General features: G+C 37.1%; 1 protein-coding gene across 1 annotated transcript in view; it reads right to left on the bottom strand.

Moving 5' to 3' along the window:
- Positions 1–269: 269 nt before the first annotated feature.
- LOC145766898 (NADPH oxidase 4-like) overlaps positions 270–27,992 on the bottom strand; it is a 31,191-nt gene continuing 3,468 nt past the window's right edge. The window contains exons 2-14 of the mRNA XM_082578605.1: positions 27,581–27,676; positions 27,048–27,158; positions 22,234–22,318; positions 12,835–12,932; positions 12,423–12,523; positions 11,609–11,686; positions 10,836–11,295; positions 4,927–5,094; positions 4,599–4,722; positions 3,535–4,081; positions 3,187–3,304; positions 2,109–2,296; positions 270–1,329 (exon numbers count right to left, since the gene is read on the bottom strand). Coding sequence (XP_082434731.1) covers positions 1,209–1,329; positions 2,109–2,296; positions 3,187–3,304; positions 3,535–4,081; positions 4,599–4,722; positions 4,927–5,094; positions 10,836–11,295; positions 11,609–11,686; positions 12,423–12,523; positions 12,835–12,932; positions 22,234–22,318; positions 27,048–27,158; positions 27,581–27,676 — 2,295 coding nt within the window. The 3' untranslated portion in view covers positions 270–1,208. The remainder of the gene's footprint in view (positions 1,330–2,108; positions 2,297–3,186; positions 3,305–3,534; positions 4,082–4,598; positions 4,723–4,926; positions 5,095–10,835; positions 11,296–11,608; positions 11,687–12,422; positions 12,524–12,834; positions 12,933–22,233; positions 22,319–27,047; positions 27,159–27,580; positions 27,677–27,992) is intronic.

Here is a 27,992-nt window from a genome sequence, read left to right as displayed (position 1 = left end):
ATTAAACAATTAGACAACTATTATTCCATGACTAACACAGGATTTTGGTCCTGCAACGTTAAAATTAAGATTGTTCATGACTTCTAAACATTAAATGGATGTATGATCACGACATAGGCGAAGCACAATTTGACAGATTTTTATTTTTGATTTGTTTTGGAAATGCTCTCAGAGCGCACCAAATTGGAAGTGTTTTTCAAGAATTTCTGGGGGAGGCCCCCCAGACCCCCCGCTGGAAGTGTTGCCTTCGGGCTTCGCCCGACGGTTACGCCCTTCGTGTCTACTACCTTGCTGCAGCATATTTCCAAGTTGCTTTCCCAACGGTTTAAGCCACCGAACGTCACTGCCGCCTATACGAGGACGAAAGCTTCTTTTATAATAAATTTACTGGTTGCCAAACCAAACCGTTTTTTCATATACTGTATGGATATTAAAACAAATTCACGAAAAATTGCTTGATTTTGACAATTAACAAAATAAACTACAAAACAAAGCGGTTACACTTTGACCGTTTTGCCCCATGGTGGGGGGCAAACGGACAGCTAAAATAAAAATCGTTTTTTGTAAATAAACAAAGAAATAAAAACACGTTAAGTTTTATATTTTGGTCAGTTGTTCTTATGTGATGCAATAGGACCATGATATCTGATTGGATTTCTCAAATTGAGCACTTTACAGTTAGCATGTTCGTTTTGCCCCCCCCCCCCCCCCCCTGCAGACTAGCCGTTTTAGCAATATTCCATGATTTCATATTTATTACAGTAAGAATACAGCATGAATAAATAAAAATAAAACGAAAAGAATTTCCTAAAAGTCTAACTTTGTACAAAGACACATAAAAGAAACGTAAAATAAGCTACTAAGAAGTAAAAATACGTAATTAATTGGAAGTATGCTGCATGGAAAGGCTCAATATGAAATAAATTCGGAACTATAAATAAATGTTGACGGTATAAAATTACATAGGCCTAGGTATAAAATTCACTATTTAAAACAAGAAAAGATTTCATCATTTCATTCATTACAATGATGATTTATAAACACAAAATACTAAAATGTGTCTCCTACAAAGCCTAAATACGTCTAAGAGAACGAAAATTCAATGAGTCTATACTAAAAAATTAATGACACATCAGAGGCGAAAGAATTTTTTAAAGTTTAACATTGGCTACGATTGGGCTAATGGTAAAAAATGGTCAATGGCAAGATTAAACCGATTCTTTGTTGAAAACAAACTTGATTGAGGTTTTGCAAGGTGGTTTCATACAGCTTTTTCTCACTGAAGACAAAAGGCCACGCGGCCCACAGCAAAAGACCCCAACCGTGCATCTAAATAACAAAACAAAAAACTTCCAATTAACTAATAATAATCTCACTAAGCATAAGGTCAGTAGGTTATGCTAGACATTGGCGCATTCACAGACAGCAAAATCCGCATGTTATATTGATTCAACGTCAGCTGACATTGAATCAAGGTAAAAATGACAGATTTTGCTGTCTGGGTTGTTGAAAATGAGTTGTTTATTGATTTTTTGAATTAAGCTGCCCTCGGCTATCATAATTTGTTGACATTGGACTACCATAGTTTGTGAGTGTATGAAACCAAAAGAAAGTGGTCTTATGGACTTATAAAGTCTTTTGGAAGCTGCTAAGCGTAGTTTAGTAAAAACACATACCATTTGAGAAAAGATAGCATTTTTGTTAGTCGCACAGTTCTTTAAATATGTTTTCAACGGGACCTCTTTCATCAGATAAACCATCAGAAACCAATTTATTCCGATTTGTAAAAGCATAATATAATCACGAATCAAAAAAAATATTTGCACATCTTTTTTATTTCAGCTGTAGTTTTTATTTCATTTTGATAATTTCTAAGGGTACCGGTAGACCAACTGTAAAATGCACAGTCAAGCAGATGCAGAAAGAAAACTACAAAGCAAATTATCAAAAACGTTGGTTAATCAACTTTCAAGTATCATGTCATTGGCTTCTATGTTGATTTGAAGGTCCACTTCTCCATTGCATAGATAAAAAGTGCTTTTTCGTGCTTTATCACAGTATGATTTTGAAGAAACTATTTAATAACGGAAGATTGGAGTTAAACTTACTTAGAATGACGGTTGCAAATGTCTTTAACCACTTCCTTCATATCTGGCCGGCAGAAGCTCACCCTACATTGCCTGAGGAAGGTTTGGGGCAACAGACGGTCCGAGGAACTGGCCTCCATATTGTTCATATTAACCCCCGTGATATGAAGATAAACATTGAGAAAATCAGGGAGATTATTTTCCCAAAGCTGTAAAGATATAACATTTAACAGATCGCCTTAAAAGCAGAGACTATTGACTAGAAACAAATAATTTCATGTTTAGCTAATCATATTTTTCAATAACAGGTCTACACCTCTTCGCCTACGACAGTAGTTTGTTATTCCAAGATCAGTGCACCCGTTCTACTTATTGGCACCACTGCGTAAATAAGGTTACTCAAGAATACATCATAGAAACAGTGAGTAGGCTATGTGTGAAAACTATGGAGTGTTTAAAGTTGACACTAGCAAAACCAGGGTTAAAAATGAATGAGTTTGTTCACCAGGCATTTAGTTAAATAACATGATATATCCTGTGATTTAACTAGCAAAACCATGTTAACTAGGACAAAGGCAAGATCTTGCCTGCTGAAAATGGGCTAAAGAGATAAATGCACAATCAGCTAGAGAGCTAGAAGACTCGTCTACTTAATTCACTATATTCATATTCATCATAGCGATAAATACGTTATGACATAGAACAGTCTAACTTAACAGACATCTCTTTCTTCAAACGAATATCACAGAGCAATCGCATTTTGATTCGTTGCCACTACTTATAGATGGGATACTATAGGTGACTATTGAAGGTGAACTGAGTCCCATACTTTAATCCAAGCATCGGGGGATGAGAAGATAAGAGTTCTCATTATGGCCTTTGGCACTAACGGGAGTAGGGTGGCCAGTTCCTTTCTCTCAGCCGCCTTTACTTTAGCAATTACGCCCACCCAATTTATTACACCCTGGGTAGAGGTGAGCGGTGTTTGTCAACGACCAGCATAAACCGAGAGTCGAACCAGAATTGCATGATTGGAAAGCAAGCGCCTTACCCGTTGCGCCATCCCACCGCGTTAGGTGACTATTAAATAAATCCTAACCTTTGCTTGAAGCTCTTCTATCAAGTTTGCAAACCACTCAAAAGACTTTAAAGTTCTGCAAGTCCAAATCAGATACAAACGTCGAAGCTTTAAAGTCTTTAACAAACTTGGATTTTTTCTAAACAGCAAAAGACAATTAATCATCTTGATCATTAAGCATATTTCAAAGGTTACACAGTTTTTTAAAAACAGGCCCAGTAAGAAAATCAATTGTTTTTGCATTGATTTGACGTCTACAGACGTACAATCAATGCAAAAATTGATTTATTGACTGGAAAATTACTGTAGTTTAAGCTTTGCGATATGACGTTATATAGCAAATTAAAAGAGACTGAAAGATCAACTTACAAATATGAGTTTAAAACTGAGGCAAATGGTGTTGCTCCGATTCCCCCAGCTATGCAAAGCGAAATCTTGTACTTATAAATATCTTCCATTGCACTCCCTACTGGACCTTCAACGTACAAGTCCGGAAAGAGGCTACACTGGAGATGATCAAGACTTTCGCAAGTATTTCTATGCCTTGCTTTAGCATCAGCGTTTCCCGTGCAAACATCGACTGTGTTGTTAGAACTATTTTCCACTGTTACTCTTGAAGGTAGATTAGAAGAATTTTTCTCAGGTGTTACATCTTTTTCTTTAGACATTGATGATACAATAACAGTTTTTGTTCCCCTGTTTGTGTTCTGTTTTTGAAACGATTTAGTTTTGGCGTCTTGAAAAGAAGATTGAGTTATTTGGTTGGCGACGATTGGTGTAGTAGCGTCTTCACGATTGCTACAAACTTCCAATAACTGCATTTCAATTTGATTCAAATGCGATGTTTTGATTGAAGTTGAATTACTTGATTGTCGCAACAATTCCTGGCTATTAACTAAGCGATCACGCAACTGACCTGCAACAAGAACACAAAATTGAGTTGGCCAGACCATGGGCAAAGGAAGGTAGGCATATTTGGAGTGGGTAGGAATAGCATTTGTAAGGGTATAGGTAAGTAGGTAGGTAGGCAGGTAGGCAGGCAGGTAGGCAGGTAGGCAGGTAGGCAGGTAGGCAGGTAGGCAGGTAGGTAGGTAGGTAGGTAGGTAGGTAGGTAGGTAGGTAGGTAGGTAGGCATTTGAAGGTAGGCTTATCTCCTCTTCATGGACGTGAGTTAGGAGCCCTTTCGGAACATACCAAATATTGCAAAAAATGGTGCTGAACTTTAGTTTTCGTTAGCACTTAACATTGAAAAATGAACGTAGTGTAGTAACACTTACATAGCTGTAAGTCCACTGAAACCGTCAGTAGTATAAAAAAAGATCTACTGTGATGCCGAGAGCAACGCAATGCGCAATGGAACATGCCCCTCTGGAACGAACTACAAAGTTTCTTTTGAAATAAGTAGTATAAAAATTCTGATCGTTTTAACTTACTCGTCCAGTCCCCTCTCACTTCAATGTGAATTCCAAAAGTTGGATCATTTTCAGATGGAACCGATGTCAGGCTGAATGGGTGAAGTTCCACATGTGAAATAGAAGGACATCTCACCCATATGCTCTGTATCACAAAATAAAACATTAAGATTAAAAAGGATGTTGGTGTCTTACACATGCAAAACCACATATAACCGCAACTCATGTTCATTTTTGTCAATGCAGTAAGTCTAAGCTACAGTACATGATCCTGTTGCATGTATTCTCTATCTTAGATCTTCTTGCTTGGTCAAATTGGACAACTTATTTGAACTTAAAATTGCAATACCTGCCCCGGCTTTGCTTTAAAGTTGTTTCTTGATAACTTCAATTCAATTACATCGCAAGAATGTAACTTGAAGTCTTCTATCGTTGTTAAGACTCGAGTAGCGTGAAATAGCCTCAAAGCCCTCTCAATCACGTATAATAACAGAGGGAAGCATAACCATTTCCATACCTGAAATAACAACCCACATAATGATCAAATGGCACATCTAGTGAGTTTAGTGATTTACAAGACTAAGTAAACATGTGAAGAAAGGCGTTCTTCCCGGCTATCAGCACAAGGCTGATTACTCACTAGCACAGCGAGCAGCAGTAACGCTTCGCTAACCAGAACGGTGTAGCTTCCACGCTAGCCATTGAGACCTCCAATTAAACGTTTAAGTTATTTTGGCAGCCGATTGTAGCATCGAATAGACAGCGATAGACACGTGTTTCGCCCATGAGGCTGGGCTCATCAGTATCGCACCGTATGTTTTGTTAAACTGTTTTATTTGCATCAACAGCGCACGGGTACAAATAATTGACACGGCGAGAGAGCACAAACAAACATAGCCAGGTCAAAGACTTTCAGAAACCGGCCTGCCACACCCCGCGGCGGCGGGGAGCGGCGTGATTTATGGGGTGACGATGCACCCGGAGGGTTAAGTCCACCAGCTTAGGTCGCGAGGGCCAGGCTGGGGAGTCGAGGTACCTTTCTTGCCACTTGAGTAATCGACCGCCGCTTTACTAGTCAGTTTAACTCTTATCTTTGTGGAAAGAAAGAGCCAACAAAACCAGCAGGTGCCAGGGGTAGGTCAATGTGAAGAAAGGCGTTCTTCCCGGCTATCAGCACAAGGCTGATTACTAGGGTGGGCCAAAAAAAACGACTTTGGAATTTCGTTCCAATAAATTGGAAAAAGTTGCCATTTTCTATATGATTAGCGATGGTAAAAAAATTTTTTTGATTAAAAAACTTTTAAGGGTCCCGCAAACGCCCTAAAGTGCGCCAGTTTTGTCAAATTTCGCAAAAAAAAACGACATAAAACGCCAATAAGACCTTCTAAATTACCATCAATCTTCCTCATATTTGATACGCGTATGAAGCAACTGGATGCGCAGCATATTAAAAAAATTTGATGAACATGGCTCAAATACTTTGTGAGATATTCATGTGGAGAAGATGTTTGAATATTGAAAATTTCAACCACATGGTGGCGCTGTAGTTTTATATTTACTTTTGTAACTGGCGACACACTGAAGCTAGCGACACATTCAAGGTATCAATGGAAAGATAATTAGCACGGCTAAGCGATCATGTATTAAACTTGGCCGAACTAATATTTGATGACGTCACTATGACGTCATACTATTTAAAATTGCCATTCTGCAATTAATCAAATAAAATGTATTCAAAAAAAACTATGGCTAATTGACGAATCACCTTTGCCAAATCTCAACGCTGGTGTCCATAGACTTGGATTTATTGGAAAGTATCCTCCATGTGGGAAAGAAGTCTTTTTTCAGTTCCATGGTTATCACACAATTAAGCAAGAAAAATCTAAAGGTACTTCCCCGAAACGAGAAGCAATAATTCTAGCTGTCGAAGATATTAAACAATGGTGGAAGAAAACAGGAATCGGTCTTAAAACCACAGATGCTATAACTTACATGGTCAAGAAGTTGACAGACCGGTATGAAAATTTGAAAAAATGCAAACACAGAGAAGGAGAAGAAAGAGAAACAGAAAGAATTTTTTTGATGATCTGCAAGATACGCTATGGGTTGTTAAGAAAAACGTAGAAGACGATTTGAGAACGTCTACTAACCTTAAGAAAATGGAGGACTGGAATTATTTTGAAGCAATCCGGGGTAAAAATCGAAAAGCCACTTTGGGTTCTTTAGATATTCAAGAGCAAATAAAAATGAAAAGAAAGAAAACGAGACAAGATCAAGGTATAAAACGTAAACTTAAAGATGCTTTAGATACACCACTTCCGCAAGATTTGTTGCAATCCAGTACTTCTTCAGAAGAAAGTGGAGAAAATCTGGATCAAACCTATTTGGGGGATTTGTCGGCAAAAACAAGCAGACAACGGAAACCAAGAAAAAGCAAGTTCTTACACCCCAAGTTTGCAGCCTGGCAGCCAAATATTCTTTGTCGAACAGGCAAGTGTTTGAAATGGTAGGTGCCGCGACGGCAGAAAATAGTCTTAATAGCGAAATTCTCTCTGAAAATACTGTACGCTGAAAGCGGATGAAATTTTTTACTGAAGCAGAAAGAAATCTCTTAGCTAATGAACTTGCTGCAGCTACTGATTTTTTCACACTTCACTGGGACGGGAAAATATTCAAAGCTCTCACTCACTGTGCTGACAAGGAGGAGCGAGTGGCCGTGCTACCAACCACTTCTGAGGGAGACGAGATATTACTCGGAATAATACCTGTGAAAAATGGATCTGCAGCTGAAGAGCACTCCAAAATTCTTAATCTGCTAATAGAAAAGGGCATAGAACTAAACAAAATAATCGCATGCGTATTTGACACTACCGCAGTTAATACTGGTGTAAAATTTGGCATTGTAAAACGCTTGGAAACTTCCTTATCCCATGCACTGTTGGAATTAGCCTGCCGGCATCATGTTTACGAATTGCTTTGTGGTGCAGCAAGTGAATCCGTCCTCGGAAAATTGTCTACAACTGGAGATAAGAAGAAGACCACAGCACCTTATGAACCACTTTTTAAGAAGCTGTGTTCTGCTTGGAATGATATTAATACAGATACACAAAATCTCGAACTCTTGGATAAGAAGAAACTTTCACGCACTTTATTCCGCCACATTGAAGAAGCTAAACAATTTTTGAAAAGTTGGTTGGAAAATGACACAGTGTTAAGGCATGATTATTTAGAAACGACCCAACTTTGCTTCGTGTAGCCTATCTTGGTGGTATTCTTCCACGAAAATATATGCCATTTAAGCGGCGGGCACCGTCTGCCTACCATCATGCAAGATGGATGTCTAAAGTTCTTTACGTTATGAAGTTAACAATGCTTAAGCCATATTTTGCCATGACATAGACTCCGGAGTTTGACAACATTCTACAGCGTTTACTATGCCAAAGCGTGGCTAACATGCATGTTTGCTTCCAAAGCTCCCTCAAATGACTTGGCTTTCATCAAAGCACTAGAGGAAATCTGCAGTGCTAAAGGAATATTGCCCTATGAGTTTTTAAAGATTGTCCAACCTGCTCTAGATAAGATTCAAGATCACACTTGGTACTTGAGTGAACGGCTGGTAGGTCTTGCTCTTTTCGATGCATCAGTGGATAATTCAACCAAAGAAGCAATGCGCTCAGCTTTCTTGAAATATAAAGGCAAACCTCTTCAAAAAAGTCAGGAGATGCCACAATGCTCTTCATTCTCCAATAAGCAATTGAAAGATTTTGTTGGGGCCGACACATATAGACTTTTTGATCTTCTACATTTCCTTGAAGAGTTGCTAAAACTGTCAGCGTTTAAATGGCCTGAATTACCAGACTATCAATATACCGTATCTGTTGTCAAGAATCTGTCAGTGGTAAATGATTGTGCCGAAAGAGCACTTGGCATGGCAACATTTCTTCATGGTCCTACAAAGCCAAAAAATGAAAAACAGCTACAAGCAACATATTAAGTGATTGATGCAGTTAGAAAATTCCAACGATCTGCAGCTACTGCATCTGAACGAGTAACCAAAAAAACTTTGGCTGATTTCTTGACTTATAGTGTTGTGCATTAGTATCAATTACTGTCTGTATAAGTGTATAATTACACACCACGTACTTCCGATTACCAGCATCCAAAAGAAAATGTTACTTTAAACTGGTACGAAAATATCACTAATTAAAAGTTGTACTTTAAGAATTCGATATACTGTAAAAGGCAAATGAATCGTTCATATGAACTCAATTTCCAATATATTACGTCATAATGACGTCATAAAACATTATCATGACCAAATTTAATACACAATCGCTTAGCCGTGCTAATTACCTTTCCATTGATACCTTGTATATGTCGGTGGCTTCAGTGTGTCACCAGTTATTAAGAGAAATATAAAATTATAGCGCCACCATGTGGTTAAAATTTTCAAAATTTTAAACATGAATATCTCACTAAGTATCTGAGCCATGTTAATCAATTTTTTTTTACATGTTGTGTATCAAGTTGCTCCATATATTTGTCAAGTATAAGAATGATCGGCGACAATTTAAATGGTATAATTGGCGTTTTAATTCGTTTTTTTGCGAAATTTAACAAAATTGGATCACTTTGGGGCGTTTGCGGGACCCTAAAAACTTTTTTATTCAAAAAAATTTTTTTGCCATTGTTAACCATATAGAAAATGGCAACTTTTACCAATTTATTGAAGCGATTGAAAGATAAATTTGAAAAACGCCAATTTTGGCCCACCCTACTGATTACTCACTAGCACAGCGAGCAGCAGTAACGCTTCGCTAACCAGAACGGTGTAGCTTCCACGCTAGCCATTGAGACCTCCAATTAAACGTTTAAGTTATTTTGGCAGCCGATTGTAGCATCGAATAGACAGCGATAGACACGTGTTTCGCCCATGAGGCTGGGCTCATCAGTATCGCACCGTACGTTTAAGACAGCGATAGACACTTGAGTAATCGACCGCCGCTTTACCAGTCAGTTTAACTCTTATCTTTGTGGAAAGAAAGAGCCAACAAAACCAGCAGGTGCCAGGGGTAGGTCAATGTGAAGAAAGGCGTTCTTCCCGGCTATCAGCACAAGGCTGATTACTCACTAGCACAGCGAGCAGCAGTAACGCTTCGCTAACCAGAACGGTGTAGCTTCCACGCTAGCCATTGAAACACACAGCACCTGCTGGTTTTGTTGGCTCTTTCTTTCCACAAAGATAAGAGTTAAACTGACTGGTAAAGCGGCGGTCGATTACTCAAGTGGCAAGAATACGGTGCGATACTGATGAGTCCAGCCTCATGGGCGAAACACGTGTCTATCGCTGTCTATTCGATGCTACAATCGGCTGCCAAAATAACTTAAACGTTTAATTGGAGGTCTCAATGGCTAGCGTGGAAGCTACACCGTTCTGGTTAGCGAAGCGTTACTGCTGCTCGCTGTGCTAGTGAGTAATCAGCCTTGTGCTGATAGCCGGGAAGAACGCCTTTCTTCACATTGACCTACCCCTGGCACCTGCTGGTTTTGTTGGCTCTTTCTTTCCACAAAGATAAGAGTTAAACTGACTGGTAAAGCGGCGGTCGATTACTCAAGTGGCAAGAATACGGTGCGATACTGATGAGCCCAGCCTCATGGGCGAAACACGTGTCTATCGCTGTCTATTCGATGCTACAATCGGCTAACTTACTAAGTAAACAGTTGTTATTTAATCATGAATTTTGGTTGGTCAAGTTGTGTAGCTTATCATGGCAGACCTAAAGACTGCAATGCAAGTTATCTGGTTTAGTTGGGCCGGCCTGCAAATTTCTTTGCAGACTATATTGCATACTCTTCGGTATATAAAATGCTCTTGGTTATACAATCGAGTAATTGCTGCAATTAGGGTTTTTACGAGAAGTACAGTTGTACCTTTGGTGGAGAAGTAGTCTTGATATGCCTCAACTAAATAACTTAATGACGAAAGTAATTAAACTGCATTTGAAGAAAATAACAATGCAATTATTTTTAAACATAAATAATATTTTTGCTTTTTTTAGATGTAGATTTTTTCTGACTGAGACAAAATGCCGAACAGGAAACGCTTCAGTTTATTTTAAGTACTTTTTTCAACTGGGTCTATAGTTCCACATACCATCCTTTCTGAAGCGATGCAGCCCACATTTGTCGTAACGTGACAAAAAAAGCAAAAAATCTTAGTTTCTGCTGTATTTTGTAATAGATTTATTTAGTACTTGCTTCTTTGGGACATGCATGGAACGTCGCTCGCGGCTGGTCACATTGCTTGACATGGACCCAAGACCCATTTATCAAAAGCTGATCGTAATGAGCCATGTCCTTGAACATAGCTTTTGATGGATCTTTACTGCCATCGTGCGCCATCGGTTCTGGTTCGGGTATAATAACTTGGTGGAGCAACTGATCATCGACCGATGATTTGGACATGGTCGATTCTTTATTGGCAGTGATGTTGACATTTAGCTTCATGTTTTTGATTTTGTCCAAATGATTGTCTTCGAATCTTCCCATTGTCTTTTTCATGTTCGGCATTGCTTCTGGAAGCGCATAGGGTTCTCCATGCGGTTCAGGCTCAGGAATAATGATGGTGTTCTCCGGATCTAGGCTGGAGTTTAGATGCACAACCAAGAAGCATCCGGGAGTGTGTTCATGCAAGTTTGTTTGGTATTTTATAACTCCACTAAAAAAAATATATATATATTTGTAATTTTTTGTAATATTTTCCAAAACTTAAAGGAACACAAAAAAACGCAATACATATCGTAAAAGACAGTTTTTTAAACCCAATATTTTCTAAGCTTGTAAGTTTGGCAATTTTGCGTTTTGAGAGTGTGGTAGCGAACGCGCTGAGATGAAATAATAACAGGCTACATCAAGCCTGCAAGGTGTAATCCCTAAGTAACCTACAGACCATAAATTCTAGCCACCGTCAAAGAAATACTGACATTGCCTGCAATATAAGGGTATGTACAGAAAAATCATGTCCGACTTACTCCATTGCATGGATGATCAAGAGGGCATAGTACACGATGAACATGTGATGCGTGGTCCAAAATCGGTTATGTTGTTCCCTGCATCAATCAAAAAGATATCACAATTACTTCTTGGATGAAGAAACTAATCGGTGCAGTGAAAATAATAATACACTCTAGTTTAGCAAATTTATTAACATCTAGGTAAATCCGTCATTGTAAAATTTCTAAGCATATCTTTCACTTCTGTCTTTTATACTAGTTTTGTAACTCTCTCTCTCTCTCTCTCTTTTTCTATTGATGGTAAACAACAGATTTTACTTTTAAAGTAGTCTACATCATCCAACGCTTATCCACGGATCAATATCTGTATGAAGGCCCAATGTCGATGGCAACACACACAAAAAAAAACTATTCAGCTGCTTCATGAGCAATTGAACATTTTCAGTGTACTACTCTGCTTCAAACGAATGAGTCTGAAGGAGACTTCACAACCACGACAAAGTGATGAACATCGGTTGTGTGGCAAAGCGGTTTAAGCGTTTGCTCGGCGCTCAAAGGGACGTCAGTTCGATATCTTATGAGTTCACACAGCCGAGTCTTGACAAAACATAATATTAGTATTACAGCAAATCGAACATAAAGATTGGCTTCTTTGCCGATCAGTCTACCCGATCGAAATCTGCAATCACCAGGTTTAAGCTTAGTTGTGACAAAAAGTGACAAGTACGTCATTTTGCCAACTCAACATTAATAATGGTACAATTTTGCACTAAAACAAACCCAACCGTAAAAACAGCAACTTTTACAAATCCAAACATCTTAGTGAAAATACCTCAGTGGTCTTGAAGCAAAGGCGGCAATCATTGATAGCGAAGCAACCAATAACAGGCCCGTGACTCCTGCTAGTGAGGTAACAAGCATTAGCAGAGGATTCTGTAAAACAAGAGGTATAGTCGTTGATTTTTGTTCCTGTGTAAGTATCTATGGTGATTAGGAACAGGCGGCAAATCACATACTTAAAGATTACAGTGTATCAATTCGTCTCCCAAATAGAGCGGAGCGTGTGTGTGCCTTGGAAGATGACACAAAACACTGGCTGTTTTTCAGTGGTCTTGCTGTGTAGCCCGAAGATATATATAAAGGGAGGTGGTAAAAAGAATAGACTCTTGGTATTAAAAGCTTAAAGACAAAGGCTGTTACACTATGCACAATACACCATCCAAGAAATTATATCAAGCTTTTACCTGGTTTGCATACTTTGCCACATTCAACTCTTTGTATTTGGGATTGTAATATTTTGAAAAATATACCGCGTTGTACGCATGAGCTCCGCAATGGACCGCTGTAACAAAAAGCTGAGGTTTGCTTCTGGTATTCACAATGCACGTTTGTTCAAAAGCTTTTGACGCACCGTAACTTGGTGATTCAGCAGCTGGAAATGACACAGCAACATTACGTAATCACTTCTTAAATCGTCAACTGGGATGTTATTCAAACTTGGCCCAGAAATTAATCACTTTCAAGGTAAATTTGTGAAACAACTTTGGTTTGCGGATTACAAAATCTGCAGAGGGCAAATGGGTTAATTGCTTATGAACCAAATCAGGTATCAAGGCAGTCTGTTTTACATTGATTTAACTTCTACAGACGATGAATCAACGTTTAAAAGGACTATCTTGCTGACCAAGAAAAGACCAATTGGGGAATTTTTGTGACTCCAAGCTTTGAAGTGAGGTGATTACAATAGGAAAAAACAACTTGTCATGGTTTGGTGTAATAAGCCATGACTGTGTGTTTCAAATAATACCTTTGTAAGTTTTTGTGTGAAAAATAGCTTAATATTACAATTTCGCCATCGCTCATTAATCAGAGCTCATAGTTGATAAGTGACAAGTGCGTGGATTTGACTCGCTTTGGTGGAATTGTCTTCCCTCCATTGCACGCTAAAATAAACTCACGTAGCTTTGTTGAGAATGGTGAGATGAAAATGTATGATGAAATTGAACAAATCACTTTTGTTGCAATTGATAAACAAGAGAGTAACACAAAATTTTTAAGCGGTATTATTCGAACGACGCTTTTATGTTGCGTAAAATCTTGCAGCCTTTCTAAGGTGAAAAGAAAAGCATTATATTTTTCAAATTACATGATGTAAAAAGGCAACTGACTAACAAAGGCATACTGTTGAAAAAGCAATGCCTCTTGTCTTCAGCGTTTCTTGGGGTGCATCTAGTTTTAAACTTCAATTGATTGTTCCCAGCCAGGAACCCTTTCCTTCCCACCGTTGCCGAACGGCAACATCAACTTTTGTGATGTTTTTCTCCCTTATCTGCTGTCATTCGGCAACATTGGGAAGATTAGATCACAAACTGAACTTAATTAAACTGCTTTGAGACTTTTGTTTCGCTTGACTGGTCTTTCGTTTTTATGTTTTGCTTCATCAAACACACGTGTTCACTGTGGTGGTTGAAACTACTGAAAGTGCAATATTGTATGTGATAATTTGTGAATGATAAACAGGCTCTATTTGGCAATTTTGTTTGAGAACATGTTGATTAGTGATGGTACAGTACATAATCGGAAGAGCACACTTCCGTTTCATGTGCTGCGCTTTCTAGAATTATTTCTTTTTCGACGTTGCCGATCGGCAACAATGGTAAGTTAGGCAAGTGAATGTAAGTGTTTCGCTGAAACTAAGGATTGATGTTAGCTTTGTTTATTGCAGCTTATCTGTCTAAAATTACTGTTTAGTTACTATAGTGCTACCTATATAAAATGGCGAAGAGATTTGGAGTTGATAATGCGACTAATTACATTTTGCTCCCTGATGGGATCGAGTCAGATGTGGAAGATGGGGATGGGGAAATGTATCGTAATGATGATGTTGTTGACCCGAATTATAATCCAGATCCAGATATAACTGCAGGGCCATTAGAAGATATAACTCTAGGGATTCTGCTTGAATGGAAGAAAAAACTGCTTTTTGGCCTTTCACACCAAGTGATTTTGGTCAGCGGGACACCCTTTGACGAAAGATATTAGGCCTACTGGTACCGAATTCGTTTTAATTGCTGTACACACTGCGGTTATATGTGTTTATGTTTAATTTCTCAACATGCAGTACACGGAAACATTGAAATTTCCTCCAGAAATAATAAAGTGTTTTTTTGAAATATTACCTATGTCCTATATCCATACCACTTCTTACCAATGTTGCCAAACGGCAACATTTCGCTGTTGCTATAGCAACCAACATTTCTTAAATTTTTTTAAAAATTTTATATTCGGAAGTTAAAAGTAAAATATGGCCTAAATTTAAAATTTTTTGAAATACGGGAAAATAATTCGGGAAGGAAAGGGTTAAAAAAGGGGTTTTCGAATCAAATAGAATTCGAAACTCCGAAGTACTTCGTTTCACTTGAACACAAGAAATCGTTGTCTTCATTTCATTTATTTTTTAATTCATCTGTTTGTGAAAAACTTCTTTTAACTTTGACCTATGACCGAAAAAATCATCTGCTACATCCTTACAGTACATTAAAGACAAGTAGGCTTACTGTGCAATTTATTTTATGTCAAAAACTGGGATGAAAAAACTACAGAGGTCAATCGGTTTTCTAAGTAGGCCTATCACCTTCACCTTGGGTAGACGCCAAACGAGTTACCAAAATGATATCACAACTTCACGATTACCACCGATTAGTTTTCAATTTCCGAAAACAATCTTTGCCTCAGGAAGTTCGTTTCTATAATAAGAAGCCCGAATAGTATTTTCAGACAAAACTGCATGACAACAAACTCCAATTAAGACAAGCAGCTGAGGGCGGTACGGTTAAGTGGGTTTAGCATCTTAAAACGGCAATTCACTTTGCAACATTTATGGTCAGAGATCTGCACTGACTAGCTTGCAGAAATGTGTAAGACTGTTTGCACAATGAGTCCTCCTAAAACTGATAAACAGCATTTACTGTAAAGATTCCTCATTCATTTTCCATAATTAGCTTGCTTCCTTGTACGCAGCTGCGGCTATTTTTTAACATTTTTTATTTGAAAGTTGATTTTGGGCCAAATGAGCTGCATTTCAACAACCCACAGTGCAAACCAAGTAGTTATCATTTCAAATATTAAAAATAGCATGTGGTTGTAACCGCAATACTTCTTTCGGTCCTGTTTGTTCATGTTTGTTTTTATTCAAAAGCGAAGAGCTCTACAGCTGATCAAGTTACTATATATACTATGTGAACTACAGTACATAGGCCAAATATAGAAACTACAACGTCGCCAAGTACACGGCTGTGGCTTTTTAAAGTCAGTTGTTGATGATCGACCCCATTTTTACCGAAAGCAAATTTTTCAAATTCATCTTTTCAGAGATCATTTCAGTTCTGCGAGAGCATCCTGGAGAAACAGCTTACAATAAAATAACTTTTGAAATTCTTAGATTGTTTTAATTTCTACTCTATTTTGATGAGGACAAAGAGGCTGTAAAAGAGGTGTTTCAAAGACGAACAAAATTAATTTTCCCAAGACGGCCAAATCATCTTGATATAAAAAAAAACAACGTACAAGTCGTACATGCTGTAACTTTCTGTTCTGATAGCAATTAGCTACCTGCAAAATCCCTCCCTAAGGTTCTACATGGCAAAACTATCGTCATGCAACCGGTCAAAGGCAACAAAAGCATAAGCCAACTCAACCTACTAACATTTCCAATTCCACATCCCAGATGTGAACAAAGAGACAACACAAGCTGATTCACTGAAATATTAAAACTTGGGTAAAATCCCACACAAATCCTCTTTGTTTGTTACGTTACTGAAATAAAGCTCTAAATTGGTTGTTGTCAACCTAGGGTTTACCCAAGAAATCCTAAAAGGGTTTGAGAGATTCCGCATATGCATTGACACAGAGAAAAAGTAATAAAATTAATATTTTCAGAAGTAATTTTGCAACATTATACCCAGATTTACTTTTACTGTAGAAGCACAAGGACTCGCAAATTTAATAGTTCTTGAAAAAGGTCTGTGAGTAAAAAGAGGTGGGAACCACTTCTCTGAATCAATTTCAGGAAAATTATGCAAGCCTCCTGTTTATAATATCTTATCAAATTACAACTGAGATGTAAACACTTTTCTGCTTGATAAGCTATCAGACAAAGGGTTTGTATATGCCCGGTTGTCAGTTTACCAATGAAACTTATCATTTCACAGCCACTTGTATGACGAGATGTCTCTTTTGTGACAATTACGTAATCTCATATTAGGTTATGTACGCGCAATGGACAACATGTAACCATAAACTGTTTGCAAAAGCGATGAAGAATTGATGCTAGTCATACTTTTGGTCGACTAAAGGCTTCCGGATCTGTCTGGGTTAAACACCTACCACTAAAAAGGGACTTTCTGTCTGTGCCAAAAGAAAGAAATCAGGTGATGGAAAGGTTTATGTTTAAGTGGCGGACCTTGTCAAGAAATCCTAGAGCAAATATTGAAACATCTTTTTTGTCAACCGCAGTAAGAAAATCGAAGCATCAAACACTGTGAGGCCACATCGGCGTGTCAGTAGATAAATGCTCATAACCTAAGACTACTGTCAATATAAATTCATGTCAAAGTTCTTTGTTGTGATAGTGTGATGCATCAATTGAACTGGCAGCTACTGTATTGTTGTCTTACAGCTGAAAGTTGTTAGTAATTGTAAGTGTTTCAATCTACCATCATACTTAAGATGCGAACGCATTTTTACCTCGACTCAATTCCTTCTTTACCCGATACCGAAAACAAGCGGAATTGTTTTTGAAGGTTTTTAGTGTGACCCGACTAAATATCATATCCGGCCAATTAGATGTATCAAGCTACTATATGGTGACCATTCTTTGCTCAACTACTTTATGCAAAACCACAAAAATACCAATAGTCTAATAGCAATCAAGCAAGCTTAGCCTAGGAAAAACGGTGTTTGCCTTGACTGTTAACTGTTACTTTCATTTGCCGTTTGTTACTTTTCAAGAATAATATCTTGAGTCGCTTCTAAAACATTTCATAGTAGGTTACGATTAAAAATGACAAAGTGGCCCGCGACAGCAAAAAGGTTCGTCACTCTCGGTCTAGGCTGTTAACTATGTTTAAAAATCGTTGAATTTGTGAAGCATCCTCATCATCCAGCTATGCAATACTTTGCCAACATGAAACAAGAATACTGCATATAAACATTGTCGATAACAGGTGAAATCAAATTAAGATCGGCGACTGCTATTGATCGAATGCGGCATTTTTATTTCCGCAAAAAGGCATTACGCTTCACCAAACCACTTTTATGTAGCTGCTCATTGAACAAATTTCTTACAACATCCAGTTTCAGGATGCAACCTAATTCGTACCATGAACAATTCGTACCGTCAGTTCGTACCTTGAAAAGATCGAGAGATACAGGAGCATCAGACTTTAGTGTGGGCTATTGTGTAGAGTCTAGACTAGCAGTAGGCCTAGTCGTCCAATTACTTATCTAAGACTTCAGTGTAGTACATACTTTGATATTCGCCAAGACTAAAACATAAAAACCGTCTTGCGGTACTTGTTTTTTAAACTGAAATTAGTGCGAAAATATTTTCCAGGAAATGCAGCATCGGCAGATCGCCGTCCATCAACAATAACTAAGGACTGTTGATCGATGGGAAGCACGCGTGTACACTTGTCGATGCCACATCAAGATTGTAAAAGTGTCTTTTAGCGGTTTGCTTGCTTAACCTTTTTGTGTTTTTAAATTTGTTTCTTAACGCACGAGTGGCAGCGAATCACCAAGTCAAACAGAGTGACCTTTTTGTAAACCAATTGGTCAAGAAAAACGTTTGCGCTGCCCAGATTTTAAAACCCTGTGTCAGACAACTAACCTAGTAGGTGCAAGACGCTGAAACAGTTGTTTGCTTTTTACGTTCGTTTTTCTATTCAAAACGCAAAAAAAACAGAGTCTGTGCAAAAACGTTTTGTTTTTCGTCTATATCAACTCTGGTACTTGAAGTTTGACAACCATGAAACAGTAATAAACTCTAATCAGTAGGAAAAATCTTCCGGGACTTATTTGTTCGTAAATTGACAAAAAAAGAAAACCCGTCCAATATAAAAAGCATACAAAACAGATCCCAGTATCAAGGTAGCAAAATCCGTTTATTTTTATAGCGATACAACGTTAATTAATGTAAATTCATTGGACTTTGCTATCCGGGAGTACGACCTCAGCAGCATGAGCCAGTACAAACTATTATTGCTTTTGGATCAACAAAATCAAAATAAAACAAAAAGGGAGGCTCCAATATGCTGACAATTAACCAAAACATTCTATTAAAACTGCGTTGACCTTTTAACCGAACAAAGGACAATGAGAATAGAAAAAATTAAAACAATGTGTGGGTTGTTGCATGTTCCCTGGATATGTCGTGATGTTTATATTTTTCATACTTTGAACCACATTTACATTAGATATTGTTATGCCTTCTACTAAAACCGGTGTTCTTGAAAATCACCGATCTCTTGTATTGTGCAATGTTTATGTGCTAGTTGAAATAAAAAATCACCAACTTCTCAAACATATGTAGCTCTACAACCCTTTTTTACTTTAAAAATTTAATTTATTTTTAACTTTTCGTTTATTTATTCAATTTTATTTATTGTTTATGCGCTGGGTCTGCATTTTTCCAGTCTAAACACAATTACTGTACGTTACGTCGTAGTCATAAAGTAAAACGTTCGGGTATCACGTCTGTGGGAGGGCTGCAAGCCAAGACTTTCGATTAGAATCTCAACTGCGGCTGATGCTGAACCTAGTTTGATGGATATCAGTGGTACAATCTCGCTATAACGAATCTTTTTTATAATGTCTTTTATAATATCTTTTTTATAATTGTTTAATATTTTAGGATTAACCTTTTATCTTGATTGACCGCTGAACCAACGTCCAAAAACGAGCAAATTTTTCTCTTCTGGCAAAGGTAAACAAACGTACAAAGCAAATCACGCAGACACTGTTCAATCACTGTTAAGAAAAAAAGCCACAAAAACATGTTAAAATAAAATTCTTAAAATGAATTCGTGCGCGTGCCACGGATTATAAAAGCATGCAAGCCTGAAACCTCGAACTCATTAAATAGCAATAGAATGCGTATAATGTTCGGTTGGACGCACGCAATGATTTCATAGCAAGATCTTATTTTTAGATCATATACCAAGGCAGACAGCAAATCAACTGTTTTTTTACATTGGTTTAACGTCTGCAGACGTTAAATCAATGTAAAAAACGGTTGATTTGCAGTCTGAAAAGAGATAATAACTGTCAACGTATAAGTCACTACCAATCAAACATAAAATATCCTTTAATTGAAGACAAATATAATCTTAAATTAGATAGTGTTAGAGTTAGACTAAAGTTAGATTAAGCTAACGTAAGTAAAGGTTGTCAAATATTGCAGCGTGAAATGACCAAAATCATAAACATTTCTGGTTGAAAGCTTGCTACTGAAGGTCTTGGAACCAGAGCTGTAAATTGGGATGGGCTGCCCGCCTGCCAGGTCAGATTTGAACTTTGGCTTAAACAATTTTAGGCTTAAATTTAGCACACTTAGTAAATCAGTGTTACCTACCAGCTTGCCTTTGGCGATTTTCAGAAAAAAAAAAACTTTCATGTTTATTTCGTGATTCAAACGACCTTTGAGTTTGAACTTCTATTTTCAGTTTTGGGCCTATTTGTAGGCTACATTATTATTGCGATATGCACGCAAAGATGATCCGCGGCAGCATACACATTAGGCCATAGTGTTTGGTTTATGAAACTACATTCATAAAAGTACAACATTCATAAAAGTAGTATGACAAAAACCCTAGATGTAGACCATGTCATTTGGTTTTCGTTTTAAGGTTAACTGAAATGAAAAAGAATGTTTTAAAGAAGATATTTGGCTAGACCGCCTGTATTAGTTTCATAGGCATTCGCAATTTTCGTTTAGCCTATCAACAAATTAATTTGTTTGAAAACACACTGTTCTGGCCGAGTGGTTATGTCTGCGCTGAGTGTGAGCTTTCTTCTGTTGTGAGACATCAAATATTTGACACATGACATATGACCTCACAAGTAGGTTAAGCCAGTCTTGTAACCTGAAAACAAAACGCGTCGTAATTGACAGTTTAAGCATCTTACACAAGCTTAAAGAGGTCAAGATGGCTAGTACAGTATCGCATTAGCCGATAAGATCTTTGCAGCAGCAGCTGTAGTGTTGCAATGTTTCAAGACAAAATACAACTTATCCAATTTTAGTAGTAAAGAAGAAATGTAATTGGCAGCTCTAAATTGATGGCAAAGAGTAATTTTAAGATGTCTCAAGTAACATCTTGCCACAAGAAATCAAGGAATCTATTTGTCTTGTCAATTTAAGCCACACCCAGGTTTTTGTTTTCACCAAACCACCAATGCTGTTAATTTTTTTTTGTCAGAATTTCTACGACTTATCTTTTCGATTTCTTTTTAACGCAAATTTATTTTTCGCAATTTTTGTAGCAAATGGACCGAAACTAATTTCTGTTGAAATAAGACCACCTCCAAGAAGTGCTTCTCATAAGCAGTCTTCGTAGAAAGGTCTTGCATTGAATTAGACTAAAAACTTTATTGGAACAAATTAGTGCTTCACTGCTTTTTTATGTCAAATAACATTCTTCTAAGTCGGTATAAAAACGCGGTCCTTTGTGAAGTTTATTTTCGCTTCCCACGCTCGCTTACGGTACAAACGAGAGTCAAAGATTTAGGGAAATTAGGTGGACGGCAAGAAAGCCATTTTCATATTCACTTTTAAACATATTATTTAAGCAGCTTACATGCTCTAGTGGTATCGACCTGAGGTCATCTAGACGCTCTCTCTGCACAGCAGACAGGTGTTAATTTGCAACGGTATTATTAACTGTTATTTTTCACAAGCTGCTTATGCAGATATTTTAAAGACATGCCAAGGCATAAAAGCAACAAAGCAAAAAGTTTCTCGGCAGCCGATTGTTGCACTACTAGAGAGCACTCGGCCTTGTGCTGATAGCCTGGAAGAACGCTCTCTTCTTCACAAAGCAGAAAGTATAATGCAAACGGTAGGCTACTTTTCGTTTTGTAGAAAAAATAAACTCCCCACTTTATTTATGGGCTCTGCAAGTCTTTCAAAATATAGTCATATCTGCCATACCTTAGTCTACAATAAACGAACAATACATACAGATAACTTTTGACGAAAGATATCATACGTGTTTGGTACGGGGATATATAAGAAAAGCATTGTCTACTAAGTTCGGTTTCAGCACATCAGCGTTGACATGCTGCTGACCATCATAGAACTTACAGTAAATAAACACCAACTACCAAATATCATGCTTTTAAAAGTTGGCGAGACTGGTTTAACAACTAGTCTAGTGGTGATGCATAACAATGTTGCGGTGTAGCCAAGTGTATAGAACTCTCTGAATGTCTTTCAAATTAGTTGTCGTGGGCTGCAATTGAGTTTTAGGGAAAAGATGTAGGCTAACTGTTATGCAAATTTCTTACAAAAAGATAGAAATCTAATGTTACGATAACACGTTTAACTTGTTGCAGTATCTTCATCATGTAACCAAGTGGCTCACCTGCCAGTAGGCACACTACATGTCCACAGAACATGTGAAAAGATCTCCCTCTGTCCAGCATGCGTCGAAACTGTCTTCCAACAAACTGCAATAAAAATGGCAACGTTGCAAAATAAATTTTTGTTACAAATCATAACAATACAACTCACAAACACAAGAAAGGTCAAGTCAACTGCAGACCTATGTCTTGTGGTGCAACAAAATGCTATAAATGTTCATGCATTACAGATAAAGATGATGAAATAAGAAATCTGGCAAAACCAAACTTTGCAAAACAAAGTCTGACTGCGTTAAAGTTAAGAGACTAAAAATATCACAAACACCTTTTATAATTTGGTTTTGATTAGCTAGCCACATCAAGGGTTGTTTGCACCAAGAGTGGATTATTTAACCATAACGCTAATCTGCGATTAACCAATTATCCAGCAGACTAAATCATTTTGCGTATGTGCAAACTGTAATCCGCTGATTAAAATCGCTGATTACTGACCAACATATAAACTTCGCACAAACTGATTGCCAAAGAACTAATCAGATAGTTAGCTCAATCGGACGCTTAAAACATCCACTATTGGTGCATCTAACCCTAGATGTAAATTTTCTATTTTTCTTATGTAAGAATTCTTTTATTTATCACAAACACAAGAGGTATTGAGGCAGTGTAAATAACGTTTATAACTGTAGAAAAGTATTTCTTATGTAAACACATAAGCAGACGACGCAACTGTCAAAATCTGTGTCGCTTCGTTGAATGGTAGGTTTGGAAATGTACGATTTGCACTAGGTTAAGTTAGCTTGACATTGTTTGGAAATTGTCATTTGCACACTGTTTTATTCAATAGGTTTCCTTGAAATTGACTGTGAATAGCTGACGGAAACCGAAATACAACAACTTTTCTACGCCAGACATGTTTAATTGTTAAAATCCGGTTGCCACGGCAATGCTAAGGCTTGGTTGAACAAAAAAAAAGCTCTGACATAAATGATGAACTAAATGTTTAAATCTCGCATTATGACTCAGGGATCACGGCCGACAAAGCAAAGACAACGGTTTGCGGACTGGTGTTTACAAATGCAATTAAGTTGAATTACGACTAAAACCACACTAAGCGCATGAGAGAGAATACATTTTGACAGTTATCGCTGAACATGGCCAAAAATGTCGATGTACGAAAAGAAAAAAAGAAATAGGAAAACGTGCTTGCATGGTGTCAAAGACGTTTGCCAATACAACAAAATCCGTCATTTTTACATTGATTCAACGTCTGCAGACCAGATTGAAGATGTTGAATCGATGTAAAATTGACGGAATGACGTTTCAAAAATATAGTTAAGTTTTCGAAAATTAAATGTCAAATTTGAATGTGTAATTTCCATCAAAATTTTAAAAGTATTTAAACTGCTTGAAATAATCCGGAAACACAATAAACAAATGTCACAAATTTCCAATTTAAAAAAACTTTTGTTCAAAAGACTTATATTAGCACTGGTCCAGGATTTTCATAGACAACTATCACTCAATACAGAATTATATGTTGCATGCCCTACTTCATCAATCATATGCCTGGTAAGGTTGCCTTCATTCTACACTAAAGGTGTAACAGCATAGTAACCAGAAAGCCTAAGATTGGTAATCTATTTAAATTACCTATAAGTTACAATAATTCAAGTCTGATGCGATATTTGCTTGACGTAAAACATTGGTTCAAACGAATTTATTTTCACACGAGTCAGTTCAATCATAAACAGCTAAAAATCGATTTCGATCGAAGATCTAGCTACTAGCTGATCGAAATCGATTTTTAGCTGTTTATGTTTGAACTGACTTGTGTGAAAATAAATTCGTTTGTATAAACGGCTGGCTATAAAGTAGGAATTTGCAATTTCAGCAGTTTCGCTCATCATAAAAATAGCAAAGTTTGCCACTGAGACATATGGGTTACTGACTGCACGGTTGACTATAATGTGAAATGCCGCAGCAAGCCCACTAAATGCCCATCTTTTTGCAAGACAAAGCATTCCGGTTTGTTTTGCTAAAACTGTAGCTGTTGGTCCACGACAAGCCTACTAACCCAGGTTCACTAATCAGCTGATTGGCTTCCACCATTCAGCGACCGCTTTAAGCAAACAATACGATTCTCCTTTCTGAATAAACAGAGTTGTGAATGTGATAAACCTATGGAAATGAAATATGGATTGCAAAGTTTGCTTTGCTGACTGAAGTATTCGCTCGCTTAAGATTATTTTACAGTAAAAAGTTTTCATTAAAAAACTGAATGAATTAAATGTAGGCTACTGTAATTGGATCAGTTGCATAAAAAATTTTAACACTACATTAAAAAGCTGGAGTATATTATACTGTAGCCTATTTCAAAAGCGACATGTGGACAATTACCTAATCTCTCCTTTACAGGTTTAAAACTATTTACTCAACTGTCTGTGACTGGACAAGTGTGAGCACAGTTATTTTGGATAAAAAATGGGAGCAAAAAGCTCAAGCGAAGAAAAGCGATAAATTTTTCATGGAGCCTGCTTGCGGTGCTAAACGAAATACAATCATTTGTATAACGCAAATATTTTCTATGTGCAGGTTTAAACAGCGTTTTTTGATGAAAACGATCATCGCCATAATGAACAATATTTGGATGGACAACTTTTCAATAAACACGGCTGGCATAAGTCGAGCACTCTGATATGTGGCAGAGTCCAAACAACAATAACAAAAGAAAATTAAGGCAATTGAAGAATTCATTACTGCACACTTTCCTGTAAGTGCAAAAGATTTAAGTCGCCATTCAAGTAGCATTAACGAGTGTCGATATTAGAAGCCATCGAGAAATGACCACATGAGTTACAAAGACGACATGTTTCATAGAGGTATATGTCAAATGATCAAAAGCTGTCTAAACAAGTGAAAAGTCTTGCGTGCTTCATACATGACTAACAGATCAAATATTTCCCATGAGATTAATCTTGCTAAAACACACGCAAATGAAATTATTAACTTGCAGATGGAAATTTAGACAAAGAAGGCTCAAATTTATTTTCCAATAATTTTTTGAGTAATACATCCACCGTAAAAATATAGTTATTGCTAAATTTAAACAAATTTAATGCTAAGTCATGATGCGAAATGATACAAGCATTTATAAAAGTTGTGACGTGACAAAATGATGACGTTTAAAAAAAAACTTGATACATACTTGAAACTCATCCAATATTTTTAGTTAAGCCTATTGGGATTTGTAGTTTGTTGCAAAGATGGTGTACTACAACATTTTAATCATTATGGAGAAGGCTAAATAAAATCACCAATGTCGAACTCATACCAGCACAGCAGCGAGTATCAAAAAAACTGAGGCACTAGAGTTTTATCGAAACAAATTTTTAAGAGTAAATGAACAATGTAAAAGTTGAAGTCCTAAGAAGCAAATGATTTGGGAGTTGGAGAACTTGCACCCCAGAGATTTTTGACAAATTTATCTTGTTTTGGTCATTTTTTACATATATTGTACATATATTTTACATATATTTTACATATATTTTACATATATTTTACATATACATATATATTACATATATACATATATTGTAGAAACAGGAACTAGGTTTGACACATGACGCCGCTCAAACGTGTTTTACAGACGAATTCTCCGGATTTCAAATACAGCGCAGTCCATACTACAAAAGGAGAAGTTTTAAAACTCGTACTACAAGACAAGAAACTAGTGAACAGCATATCTCCAAATCAATTCAAATTGATGGCATACCATCAGGAAAAAAATACGGAGACCTCTCTCTGAAGGGTCGCTCCATTGAAACGAGAGCAACTAAAATTTTTATAAAATTTTCGACAAGATAAGTCAACCAAGAACACTTTGGGACACTGCACGACACCGGGAACACAACAAAATTTACAAGCTCGGCGTTTAGTTTGTCAAAAGCTGCATCAGCAACGACGCATGCGGCGAAGTAACCCAATAACTTTGTATAGTTAATACGTACATTTTGCATTTAACGAAATTCGTCAAATTAAAAATGCCTTGTAGAATGTTGTAGGAGGAGCTGCAAGGTTTCGTTGAAATTCAAACTAAGTTTCTAATTAGTGTTTTCATGGCCGCAGAAGGACTTCGATAACTTTGTTGTTTGGCAAAGGTTTGTATAACTTAGTCTTATATTGTTTTGTAGGATATAGTCTTTTCAGCAGAGCGAGGAAAAACTAAAACAAAACGAAAAAAATTGCACGATTTTTTTGTTGTTGTGGAAGGGTACGTGACCAAGGCCTCTCTGAATCCGTTATTGCATCCACAGTCTATTTTACTGTGAAGTATGGTCTTCAGAATATTCATGTTCAAAAAACGATTTATTGTTTTATCCCTTTTAATACAGACTAGTAAACCAAAATAATAAAGATAGGAGTAGAGTCTCAATCATAATAGACCAGCTAAAAGTAGCCTACTAACTTAGGCTACTTCTGATTTACACGGTCATATTAATTACTTCAAAAGGAAAACATACAATGTTTGATCAAATTCTAGCACACGGTTACTGCCACGGTTTCTAAACAAGAAACAATAACTTGAATGTGTAATTATTCCACCAAAACAATAACTAAAAATAAAAATTAACTCTCAAGCAGTCTCCCAGTGTAGTCCGGGAACACGTAATTATTCCACCTAAACAATAACTAAAAATAAAAATTAACTCTCAAGCAGTCTCTCAATGTAGTCCGGGAACATCGTGAATCTGGGGTGTTAAAATGATAGGCTCTCGTCCCCGAGAAGCTCACACGACGAAGAAGAACTAAAACTTACACATTTCATTCCTCGAAGATGCGTGATCAGTCTTTTGCACATCGGAAGAAGAAGAACACTGCTGTTCAGGTTAATGCAGGCAGCACTGGCCCGACTAATGCATAGTCCATACTGCAAATCAAGATGCACACTGTGCTATCAAGAAGTTTCATTTAGAATATTCGAGAACTTGTAACAAGAAATGTACATTTATTACTTAACTAATTCGACTCAAAGATTTAAAATATCTTTCCTAGTTAACCTACTTCTACCAACGTAAAAGCGTAAAAGTGTGTGTGAGGTCATTGATGCCACTTAAAACCGATTCAATCTCCCATTTTGAACGACCAAGTTCAAAAACCTTTAAAACGTCAATATTTACCTCACGTGTTAATAACATTGCAACGCTTTGCCCCGTGGCAAGAAGATTGTTTCACTGCTTATACAATATACACGTTTATGAAAAATCCGGCTATTCTGTGGGTCTGTAAGCTTTATCATGCTAACGTTTAAAAACATACTACATACAATACAACCCATTCAAATCGACGTACCCCAAGCATTTGATGCAAGTAGTAGAACTCAGGTCCAGTGTAATAATACATAAATGTGTAATAGAAAAGCACTCCATTGATGGTTAGCCAAGTTGTCTGAAAAAATAAAATAAAAACATGATAGTCAATACAAGAGCTGATATTAGCCTACTTATATTACTTTGCAATCTCAGACATTAGACAGGCATAACTTAGACATAACAAATCAAGTGAGTTTATTATTATGCAATATGCAGTGAATAGTAAAGCATTAAAATTTTGGGTCAGAAGAATAACCAATAACCATAATAATTAGAAGTAGTTCTCAGGCAGGGTTTCGCGCAAGATACTGTATATGTGTATTGTGTATAAAAGTTATATCTGGAGAATAGTTTTAACATTTTGATTGACTTGGAGGAGAGTTTATCCCTTC

This window comes from Aplidium turbinatum, chromosome 3 (assembly GCF_918807975.1).
Source record: "Aplidium turbinatum chromosome 3, kaAplTurb1.1, whole genome shotgun sequence".
Classification (NCBI taxonomy): domain Eukaryota; kingdom Metazoa; phylum Chordata; class Ascidiacea; order Aplousobranchia; family Polyclinidae; genus Aplidium; species Aplidium turbinatum.
Note: the sequence above shows the minus strand (reverse complement) of the source record. Positions and strands in the feature narration are given on the sequence as shown.